Source organism: Pteropus vampyrus, unplaced genomic scaffold (genome assembly GCF_000151845.1).
Source record: "Pteropus vampyrus isolate Shadow unplaced genomic scaffold, Pvam_2.0 Scaffold98, whole genome shotgun sequence".
Taxonomy (NCBI): Eukaryota; Metazoa; Chordata; class Mammalia; order Chiroptera; family Pteropodidae; genus Pteropus; species Pteropus vampyrus.
Genome location: NW_011888879.1, coordinates 5,571,706 through 5,583,820, shown reverse-complemented (window position 1 = coordinate 5,583,820; position 12,115 = coordinate 5,571,706). Strand labels below are relative to the sequence as shown.

The following is a 12,115-nucleotide window of genomic DNA, read 5'->3' as shown; positions in this document are numbered from 1 at the left end:
AGTCGCCATGAGATGGCCAAGGATCACAGATGGTAGAGCTGGAAGAGATGGTGTCGTCCAACTCTGCCTTTTACAGATAATTGATCTATAAAGAAAGCAGAGAGGTTGTCTGCCCTGGATCCTGTCTCCCAGAGCTTCCCTGGTTTTTGGCCTGAGTCAGCTGATCAGTCTGTTGTTTCTGACTAAGGTCTCTCACTGGGAATGGAGAGTCATTTGCTTCCGGATGGTTAGGGTTCCCCCACTCCAGAGTCCACCTGGGAAATGCAGGAGGACCAGATCGTTGAATCAAAGTGTCTACACTGACCGCTCCCCAGGGTGCCACGAAAGCTTGAAACATCTGTTTTTCTGCCTTTTCTAACAGATACTTCCCCCATACTTTATAAAATAAATAATCCAAACGAATGAAAGACCCAGGCAAGGACAGTTGCCAGCCTGACAAATGTGCTCTGCCTCTTAACAGTGACACATAAAACTCACACCTGCAATTCATTCCCCGGTGGAGGGGTGAGTCTGACATGCTGATCCTCTGGGACAGAAATTAGACACCAGCCCTAACCTCTTATATATTAAATTTATCTCCATAAATAGAGCATCCTAACTCAAGTGACCACAATCAAAAGGTCAAAGTTTGAGTTGTTTTTTCCTCAAGTGTCTATACAAACCCCCGAATATCTATTAAGCTATACCCACATGGCAAACTGGAACGTCTTTATGAGACCTTCAATTGCCATGATGGTCAAAGGCCAAGTCGCAGACCCAACACCCATCCTTGTTGTATAACTAGGACTACGATGAAAAATTTGCTTTGCAATAAGGCTCATCACAGAATTCCTTTAAGCAAAAAGGCCAATTAATTTGATTTTAAGTGATTTGATTTTCCCCACAAACTTGCGAAATACACAAGTCTTCAAAGTTACATCTATGACATAAAATGGGCCCACTAGACCAATGGATGTGGTCCAGCTGGCATGGCTGCCTTGCCCACCTATGTACTGATGGGACAGTGTGGTGATCACCTTTCTCTTGGACGAGTCTCTGAGCCATATTTTTCAACCTGAATGTGTGAGAACCGGTACCATACGGGTAGTGGACTAGGCATCAAGAGTAACATTGACCTTAATGGTCGCCCTAAAGCCTGTCTTCCTGCCATCTTAGGAAATTTGGGTTTAGTTTCCTTATTCTCCTCCCCTGTCGAAAATATATTAGTTTCGATCAATTGCATTAGACTTCTTTGCTTAGATGACTGTGACCACGAGAAGAAACCGGAGCAAAAAGATGAACAGCCCGTTAGCAAAACCGAAGGGTGGCGACGCCCTGTGGCGACTTCATAGCTCATCCCTCGAAGGCACCGTGTCCAGGGAGGCTGGTGGTGGCAGGGCCTCTGTGTTCTTGGCGTTGCGGTGGATGTGCCCTTGCTTCCGGGACTTCCAGGAATGTGTCCTGTCCCAGTCAGTAGCCACCGTCTCGTTGTCCCAGATGGTTGAGGTCTCCGTGTCACTCAGATACCCCGGCTGGCCTGTGTAGTGTGTCGGGTAGATGAGCAAGGGTTCTGCAGAGAAGGCCTTCAGGTCTCTGGACTCGTAATACTCCTTGTACTCGGCTCTGGACACAAGAGGGGACAGGTGCGTGAGGATGCTGACAGGACGGGGGAAGGGAGCGAGGGGCCCTGCTCGTTATCTCTTAACCTGTCGGGGATTCATTTGATTGTCTTTTAAGTTGTGTCCTTTTGTGGAAAACTTTATAAACACAATAAAAGATCTTTAGGGGCTTTCAGGTGATCTAAACAAACACACAAAGAAAAAGTCAGGATATTTCTGTTGTATTTGGATAGACTAGTTTAAAAAAGATGAATTTTAGGTCTTACTCTAAAAGTTAAGAATTAAGCTCAGTTGGACCATAATAATTAATAAGTGTGATCAATTGATAGAAAACACCCTGTTCCTGATTAGTAAATTAGACAGCTGGATCTGGATGGTAGTGAATTCGGGGTAGGCTTGGAGACCTGCCAAGCCGGCTTTGCATTCCAGCTCCCCGTGAGTGTAAAGTTGAGGAATGATTTGACCTCCATCCCTCGGCTCCTGTGCACATTATATGAAGTGACATCTGCTCAGCTCCTAGATCAGTGAGTGCCCCATAGGTGTTAACTTCCTTTCTGATAAAGAGATGATGGTTGGCCTCCATGTTTCTGCCAGGATGCAACATGTTTCTGACCTGTTGCATAAAGAGGGCAAGGAGCCCCATCTTTACTGAGGGCAGGAGACAAAATGAGCAAGACAGAGATCAGGAACTCTCAACCGCTAAAATGAAGACCATCTAGGTGAGAATCACACAGCAACCGAAAGAAGGAGCCACGGTTAGAACCGGGTCTCCTGCTCCATTAGTGAATTTAGGAATCACTGATTGAGCAGCTTGTATGTGTAGAGATTGGTCTAGGCTCTAAGGACAGAGACATGTAAGGCTGTTCCTGCCTCAGGGGCCACAATTATTGGGGAGGCTGACAAGCACACCATTAGCTGCCACCCCTTTCGATAGGTGCTGGGTCGGTGTGAACTCTTGGGTTACAGAAACCCTGGGCATGACACTGCTGCCTTCCATGGATACCCTGTGCAGAGGCCACCTCACTCTCCCTGAGCCTCCAACACACCTCCGTGATCACAGGTATCACAATACATCACATCGACTGTTCACAGGTCTGGGTTCCTGACTACATTGTAAGCCGCGGCCTGGCCAGCAGCACACACAATAGACTGAGAAATGAGTTGAAAAATTTGAGGTGCTTAGGAAGATGACCTTCACCTTGAGGTGTACGAGTTTATGGAAATAAGGAGATCAAAGACAAGGAGAAGACTGAGCAGATCAGGTCCAATTAAATTACACTGGGTCCAATTAAATTAAATTACATTTAAATTGAATTAAATTAAGTTACACTTAGGTCCAATTAAATTACATTGGGTATTAAAGAGGACCCCCCCCGCAAGACTCACCATTTCTGCCTCATCGTCCCCATCTGGAAAGGGGATAATCACTCGAGTTAGCCACCTGGGTCACGATTATGGAAAAATCATTTAGGAAAGCAGTACACCTTTAGAAAATACCAAGTACCACTGGAAACTGAGCAGGGTAATGGATGGACGGGCTGTGCCCACAGGACAGGCAGGCAGTTCAGGGCACTCACACGGGATGCTTGTCGTACATGATTGGCAGGAACTCATCCACTGGCAGCATCTTCCCAAAAGGATCAGCTCCCACCAGCTTCTGTGCTCCTTGTAGAGAAATGGCGTAGCCCAGCGTCCAGTAGGAATAGTCAGCTTCGACCAGATTTACCACGTTGGGCACTGCTTTCTCGGGCTCTTTTACTTGCATCCTCTTCCTACCGATATAGCTAAAAGGAAGTGGGCAGAGGAGAAAATTCCAATTGGGAGACTGGACATCTACAAGAACAGAGCACAGCTTCGAATATACTTTGGAAAGCTCAGACCAACTGTGTCATGTATTAAATGTATCATGTCACCAAACATGACTGTCATCTGTCGCCAGCGGTGCCATTTCCCTGGCTCCATTTATCAACATCTCATCTACTTTTGCCCAGCAGACTGTGTTTAAGCCAGAAAGTTAAGATGTAGAGATCCTAAAAGATCTTTCAGATCATTTCCCAGAGGTAGCGTGAGATCTCCAGCTTTGTTTACAGAGGTTGGAAGGGGACGAAGGTCAGATGTGAGAATTCTGAGTCTGTCATTTTCAAGTCCAGAGTCTCAGCTGTCCATGTTTTCTGCATCGTTCTCCAAATGCTGCTGGTAGTAAACACTGGACAGAACAGGCTATGGGAAAGAAACAGTCAGCAGTAAAAGATGCAGGAACCCAAGAGTGGCCCCAAGGGGGCTCTTCCTGGGGCGAGTGAACGACAATGCCTGCATGACCTTCTCCCCCTTGCACGCGCCTAGCTCTGTCCAGGCTTTTTCCGAGAGCTCTGCTCTGAGAAGGGCACCCAGGCTAGTCTTGCCCTCCCTCCATGAACAACTTCTGCAACACAGGGGGTACCCTCAGACATTTCGGCCTATCCACAGCTATTCCTGGATCTGGAAACCATTACTTTTGTCTGGAACCTGTTTATTTTCCACCTGCTTTGAGCAACTTGAGGAGGTGCCTGCTTCCTGCGAACTAGGCAAAGCTGACTTCCTCCATTTTGCTTTAAAACTGTCTCAACATTCAAGGGATTCCTCTTGTCAAAACATCCCAGGATTTGCGGAACGAGTCAACGTTCATCCTCAGTTCCTCTGAAGACATCAAACGAATCCTCTCAGCCACTGTCTCTTCAGACCTAAGAGTCTGAATTTCATGTGTCATCGAGTGGAAGAGAAACTTCTACTGAGCACTTGAGGCATGGCTCAAGTGACTGAGGAACTGAGTTTGTACTCAATTTATTAATATTACTTAATTTAAATGATAAAATTGAAAGTGTGTAAAACATTTCACACGCTACTAACTGCGTAACATTTACTACACAAAATTTATTGTTTTAAATCAAGCAATTGTCATTATTAAACAAAATGTATTGTTTTGGTAAGACTCCAGTTGACTTCTGCAAGTTGAAAACTTAGCATCGAATTGAGATGCCTTGTGCGTGTAAAACATCCTGGATTTTGAAAAAGGCACGAGAAAGGAATGTAGACTAACTCATTAATAGTTTTTAAAAATTGATTACATGTTAAAATAATATTTGGATGTGTTGGGTTAGAGAACATGTGTTATTAAAGTTAATTTCACTCAATTTATTTTTACCTTTTTAATGTGATTACTGGAAATTTTTAAGCAATATACGTGGTTCACATGATCTTTCTATTGGACAGCACTGCCCTGTATGACTCCAGTGGCTTGTTCTAGTCTTCTCATTTACTATTTCCTTGTTTTCTGAAGAAATTTAAGATAGCAGCATGGCCAGCCTATCAGTTTTCATGTTTTGAGTTTAAGTAACATTTGTTTCTTATTTATTTTAGAAAGTGAGAGGTGAAAAACTTGAAACCACTATAACTCTTTAAGATGACGCAATAGATTTCGAATATTTTGACTTGAGAAGTCTGTGAAATTTAGAAAACATCTGTTTGTTTTTATTTTTCCTGTATCCTTATTAGAATTGTTCTTCTTTCTTGGGTCTGTTGGTACTTTGTCCCAAGAAATGCACCAACAAAACTACAAATGAACAGGGATATGTGCCAATTCTAAGCCTTAGACTCTCCGAGTCCTCAGTGCTTCTGAAGCTTATGTGAAAGCGACCTTTGCACATGTCACGTGAGCATAAAATAGCTTCCAGTCTCCATGCCCGTGAGGCCTTAACTGCAGGCTGCAGAGCCACAGATTCAGAAAGCTGAGGTGCGGTGACTCCTGGAGGAGTCTTAAGGGACAGTGCAGAACCTAAGCTCGTGGTTGCTATGTGACAAGCCGCCAGTCTCTTCATTACGCAGTGATGACCTCTGGGTCTATTTCCCATGGGTTAGTGGAGCCATTACTCGGTTTCTTTAGAGCTCCGAACGGTGCTGTGGGCCTGTAGTTAAGTTTTCCTCCGAGGACGGGAGGGGGAAGCTTGTCTGCTGCAGCTGCTCCAAAGGAACAGGTACTGCCCTGATGGAATTGCCTTTGACACACAGCTGGGGAGTGAACATAATGCCTGGGAATTTTCTGCCTCATTGGAGGGGAGCAAAAAGTGTCATTTTGGTTTAAGAAGAAAAGGAGGGAGGAAGGGAGGGAGGGAAGGAGAGGAAGAGAGAGAGGAGAGAGAGAGAGACAGAGAGAGAGAGACAGGAGAGAGACAGAGAGAGTGAGAGCGAGAGCGAGAGAGAGAGAAATTCAATCTCCAGAGGTAGCAGACAATGAGCATTAACTGAATGTCAGTTCTGCTTGGTGAACCTGGTTTTCCTGCGACAGCCTCTGACCCGCGCCAAGCCCAGCTGTCGGTGATCTCCCTGCTTGCATGGCTTCCCTTCTCAGCAGAAGAGACTTCCCCCTTGCCAACCCCCCATCCCACCAGAGGCTGCAGAGGGGACCTGCTGAGGCTCAAGTGTGACACAGAACCCTTGCCCTTGAATGAATGCCTCCTCCTCTGACTTCACAGCCTCTCTGTGTACCACGTGGCTTCCCAGGTGGGATTTCTGCGATGCTCCCGAGTAAGTGCTCATTCTGAAGGACCCTGATCTACAGGCAGACTTCAGGTCTCATAAAGAATCTCCCATAGTTTCTTTTTCACCCTGCAGAAACCAGTGGCTATACTCTACTCGCTTCTGGTTTCTGGGAACATTTAAGGAGAGAAAACTAGTTAAGCAGAAGCTTGAGCTGTTATCTCCTACCAGCTGGGGAGGTGGGGCTCGCTGTCCTTTGGAAAGGACTGAGTGCCCCTCGGCGCCCTCTCATAAGTTTGTCTCGTCACTCACATCAGTTCCCAATCCAGCTGAGCCTCGTCAATGTCATCCATCAGCTTCATCAGCTTCTTCTTAAACTGATGTTCAAAACGCACGTCATCCTCAATAACAAGAGTCTTCTCCAGCTCTCGGTCAATTACCTACAAAGGTCATCAGGGGAGACACCCTATGAAAAGTTTGATACCTATTCTTATTAAATAAATAAGTATGAAAACATCGAGAGTATAGTACCATAATATGTAAGAAATAACTGGATTCTACGCTGATGCCCATCAACACCAGAATGGATCAATAAACTGTGATATATTTACAGCAATAAGAATGTATGATCGACAGTTCAATGCAACGTTGCAGATGAATCTTACAAACGTAATGTCAAGAGCTTGTACATAACCATAGGGTTCCTTTCATATTAAAAAAGTACAAAAGTAGACAAAACTATTCCTGCTGTCATTAACAGTCAGGGCGGAGATTACCCTTGGGGACAGGTGACTACAAGGAAACACAGAGGAGGTATTTCTGGGGTGCTGGCAACGTGTTTCTTCATCTGAGTGCTGGTTAATATGAGTATGTTGTTCAGTTTATGAAATTTCATTGGCCTATGTTTTATCATATATATATATATGTATGTTACATTTCATTTGAACTCTAAAGAGAAAAAGAAAAGATGGGCATAGACTGGATCATTCAAAGAGAGAAGGCATTCAAGGGGTCCTTCTTTAGAGACCTTTTCTTTTCTTATGAGAATCATCCCCTAATCAGGAAGCCTAGGCTCCAACGGCACCCCATTAATGTCTAATGTGTAAGGTATGGGTTTAAGTCCTGCCCCTGCCACTTCTCGCCTGGACAGCCTATTTATTTCTTCTTGGGTAAAATGGCCCCATCCCTCCTGACCCAGCTCCCATGACTTCTGTGTGACTTCCTGTATGAAATCATTTAATAGATGAAGACATGCTAGATATGACTAAGGCATTCCTACCAAGGATAAGAATGCATCGATAGGAGTGTGGCCCCCAGACCTCGGGTATCTTCTCCCGCCATCATCCCAAGTGGCACCCAGGTGAGCCCTCGTTATTTGTTGCTGGCCTCATCTCAGAGGAAGACACGAAGCAACAGCAGCAACTTCCAGGCGTAATTCCAGAACAGTTACGGGTCTGGCCCTAACTCACCTGCAGAGTCCCACACTCTTCCCTCCTCATTACAAAGCTGTATGTCTAAATACAGCGTTATTTACCTCTTTCCAGACAGAGTAGTGGCTAAGAAAGCAGCCGATTTCGCCTCTGGTTAGAGGCCTGGAGGAATAGGGATCTCGATATCCAGGCAGCATCTCGATATTCAGGGCCTTCAGCTGGCTTGTGTTGAGTGCCCTGCAGGACAGAGAAAACGAACAGGTTGAGATGGTCCCATCTCAGAAGCCAGAAGGAGAGTTCGGTATATTCCCAGAGGCCTTTATCCACAGGTTTCCCATAATTCCTTAGGATTAACGTGTTCCTCAGGGTTAACGTGTCGTGGTGGCGTTACGAGCTTTGTGAAAACAAGAGGGTGTCTTATATTTTGTGTATTCCTCATAAAATGCACCATCATTCTAAATATCATCGGGGTTTTTTTTGTTTGTTTGTTTGTTTTTTTGACAACTTTGAAACAGTGTTTTCCTAATGAAGGAAAGTGGTTTTAATAAGAGCATTAAATACTGGCAAGAATAAGGACAGGACGGAATAAGGAGAGGAATTGTGTACGTGTGTGTGTCTTTTCTTTGGACCTAAATTTTTGAAAAAAAGGTTAAAAACAGAAATAGCAGAAAGAATCGTGTAAGCAGTAAGAGAGAAATGAATCGCCACATAAACTACAGCTGACCCCTGAACAACCTGGATCTGAACTGTTCCAGGTCCACTTATACTCAGAAATTTTTCCAATAAATACTGTAAATGTATTTTCCTTACAATTTTCTTAATAACATGTTCTTATCTCTAGCTTAGTTTATTGTATGAATATAGTATAATACAGATAACATACAAAATATGTGTTAATTGAATGCTTATATTATCAGTAAGGCTTCTGGGCAACAGTAGGCTATTTGTAGTTAAGATCTGGGGGAGCCAAAAGTTACATTAGAATTTTCCACTGTGCGGGGTTGGGGAGGGTGAGCGCCCTTAACCCCCACAGTGATCAAGGGTCAACTGTATTCTTAATAAGATTAATAAGTGATACTCATTAGAAACCAGAAGGCAGTAGGTTGACATATACAAATTTCAAATAAAACAATGAATAATTTTTTGGTATAAGTAAGCCCCATGCAATGTTTGGGACAAATTTAACTGGGTGTCCTATATTTTATGTGGCAATATTATCTGAGAAAATCACCTCAAAGTGTCTAAATAATGCAGATTCCTGGCAGCCCTGGAGATCATGTTTCAGGATGGGGCTCAGGAAGCTGCCCTCTCACCGGCCCCTGGGGACTCTGCCATGGGGTCCAGGCCACACTTTGAGAAACACCGATGAAATTCTCTAAAGGAGTCATAAGAATTTCCACAACAACTTCTAGCCATCCTTGTTAGAAACATTCGTATTCCAAACTAACCTACAACATAAAACTGCAGATTTTACAAAAATCTATGTCTTGAAATAGGGTGTCAAATAAGAGGGTAAAGCAAAGAAAAACAAAAGAAAACCACGACATCATTAACAAGAACTCTTGAAGGAATCTAACCCGTACCCCGTGTGACTTTCCTGCCATACTCTTGGGAAAAGTAATCAGCCCAGGCAGATCTCATGCAACAGTTATGTACTTTTTCCATTTATTTTCTTCAGGTCGCCCAAGTTTAACAAATGATGAACAGTTTGTTTTAAATCAGGCTCTGAATGCAACTCTGAATGCATTCCTTCCAAGACACTACGGAAAGCTGGAAACCATCCCCACATTACAAGAACCCCAAGAGATGGGAGAACATCATCTCCAGTGCGAGCCTTCGGCGTAATGAAGACCAGAGATGGCTGGACGGTGACTGGACTTCAGACCTGCTTTACACGGTCAAATTAGCTTCCATGCTACTACAAGTCATGTTTCTCTCAAAGTAAACTGCACATGGCTGTTATAAAAATGGGCCTATATTCCGATGACCGCACCTCCCTGCCACCCCGAACCGCTCTGTCAGAGGGTACGTCGCCACTCCGAGCACATCTGGAAGGGTTTTAGAAGAAAAAAAAGCAGACTCACTTTCCATCAACGGCCTCCACAACCTTGACCTCAATCTCCTGCTCATACAGGGTGCGTAACATCCGGTCCCGCCTATCTTTTCTGCGTTTGAGGTTTATCATGAAAATCTAATGCAGAAAGGAAAAAAGAAGAGAAACATGGGTTACTCAAGTCTTACTTCAGGCTGTTGGAGGATTTAAGCAAATGTAAGGACCAAAGTTTTAACGTTTTGTTAGAATGAGGAGTGGCAATGACAGAGAAAGCCGTGGTGAAGATTTGTTTGTATTTCATACCGGTCAAGAGACTTGAATCAAAACGGAATTACTTTAAAAGCTGAGCCATCTGCAGTGAGTTGTCCCTCTCTTTGTTTCTCTAATGCTCATTGATTAACATGTTTGCCTTGTTCTTGAGATAGGAAAGTTGAAAAAGTTACTCTTCAGGAGGCCGATGGTGAATTAAACCCGAAACATAGGCGCCGAGGGATAGGAGGCAGTTTGGCAAGTGGTTAAGTTTATCAGCAGACCTGAGGTTGCATCCTGGCTGTCATTTACTAGTGTTTGCCTTGGACCAGTTCCCAAGCCTCGGTTTCCTCATTTGTAAAACTGGGATAATGAAGGTCGTATCTCATGGGTACTAAATATTGGCTATTATTATAATGTGTATCCACTGGAGAAAAATTTAAAGTCAGTCAAAGAATAAGAAAAATCTGGTCTTCACACATTCGTCTTATTTACAAAAGTTCCAAACCGAATTATCGAGGTCTCAATTTTAGTAGCTTCTTTGCCAGAATTCAATTCCCTTAGAGACAAAGGAATTTTTCTGCAAGAAGTGAAGAGAAGGGGCTCGGCCCTTGGGGTTAGCCCTTTGAGGAAAAGGGGAGGGAGAAATGGAAAGGCTTCATTTCCACGTCACGTGTATCTGTAGGAAACACTACAGCGTGGACCCCTGCTGGCCCATGAACTCTCAGACAATCTGCACTCAGATTTCCTCCCATGAGGCCGGGTCCACCAGAAGTACCTCACGTTAGCCCCTGTATTCATGGTCGCTGCATGAAACACATACATATCATGAGGCTACGACGAGGACTTACAGATAAGGAGGCTGTCCTGACTATTCCCAGATTTAAGAAGCCACAGAAATACCTAAAGCCTCATGAATGCTATTTTAGGTAAATTAGTATTTTAAAAAGGTCTTTTGGCTACGAGCAGTAATAAACTCACTTTGACATTAAACTAGTCCCCCAAGACAGGGAGACTTCAGCTGCTAGCCAAAAAATGATGACATATAGCATGAGAAACGAGAAACCTACAGGAATATGTCAAATGATGTTAGCTTCACCCTGACTAACCATCCAGGTGACTTTTAGGAAGACAGGCAATGTTTCAAGCTCCAGACCCTTATTTTAAAAAAAGAGGTAGTTGAACAAACTCATTTCTTGAGTCCAGTACAGATTAAAACTTCTATGATATGTGGTTTATGGTAGAGTTTGCTTTATGCTACATCCAGAAGGAAGAAACTATGTCTTATAACCAGCCTGGAGTTCAGAATACACTGGCTTTGGATCACATTTAAAATGTGGTCATCAATATGCTCTATGTTTTACTGAGATCGAAAGCTACGCTAGCTAAAAATGTCACCCCTTCCTTACAAAGTGTTCTCACTTTCATTCATTTATAAAGGCCAAAGAAACTGATGGGGGAGCAGGACGTCCTCTTCGAAGAGGTCGTCTGCCAGATTTAGGGCAAAGTGGGTTAGGTGCCTCATGACTTCATTACCTCCTTTGTTTACGTAACCGGATAATTAAAAACAAAAACAAAAACAAAAACATAATGTCTGTGGTGACTCTATTTGCCTCGTTAACTTGGGATTTTATGACTTAATAGGGTGTGTTCTTTTATATTTCATTTTCTTCCTGTTTAGAATCATACCGCGATGGGCCACGTTCCACCCCCTCCAATTTTACAGACGTGGAAAGGGCATTGCTCATGTGTACACACGGAGCTACCTGGGGTCACTCCAGGAGAGTGAGAACAAGACAAAACAAAAATTAACAGAAACGCAACAAAAAAAAGTCTTCTCAAACCAGAGACCTCCAGCCCGGGACAGCTCTAGTAAATAACAATTCTGTTCCAGCTCCTGCCAGGACAAGTGTAATAAAAACTGTAGCCATGAAGAAAAAACACAGACGACTCGCTCATACTCAGCAAACGGTAAACAGAAAGAGAGAGAGCCACATAGTCAAATGCAGCCCAGACACCACCAACAAGGTCACAGAGAACTGGGAGGGTTGGAAAGGCCCCTGTCTCTGTTCCAGACAGAGGGATGATTCCTCTGGGCTCAGGGAAGTAGCATTCCTGAGCCTGTGTCACTTCCCATAGTTGGCTTTTTTCAGAAGGCTTCTAGGAGCTACCCAGTCCTCACATCCACTCCCAAATGGGACACCTGAGCTAGAAGATCCTGGTTTTGTTCCATTTTATTTGCTTTGGTTTGGCCCTCATAGGAATGTGTTTAT

The 12,115-nt window shown here is 43.9% G+C and overlaps 1 protein-coding gene across 1 annotated transcript in view; it reads right to left on the bottom strand.

Annotated features, from left to right (window-relative positions):
• Window positions 1-350: 350 nt before the first annotated feature.
• COLGALT2 (collagen beta(1-O)galactosyltransferase 2) overlaps window positions 351-12,115 on the bottom strand; it is an 83,943-nt gene continuing 72,178 nt past the window's right edge. Inside the window, exons 8-12 of the mRNA XM_011364574.2 lie at window positions 9,625-9,731; window positions 7,645-7,777; window positions 6,423-6,550; window positions 3,176-3,382; window positions 351-1,602 (exon numbers count right to left, since the gene is read on the bottom strand). Of these exons, the coding sequence (XP_011362876.1) occupies window positions 1,326-1,602; window positions 3,176-3,382; window positions 6,423-6,550; window positions 7,645-7,777; window positions 9,625-9,731 (852 nt within the window). The 3' untranslated portion in view covers window positions 351-1,325. The remainder of the gene's footprint in view (window positions 1,603-3,175; window positions 3,383-6,422; window positions 6,551-7,644; window positions 7,778-9,624; window positions 9,732-12,115) is intronic.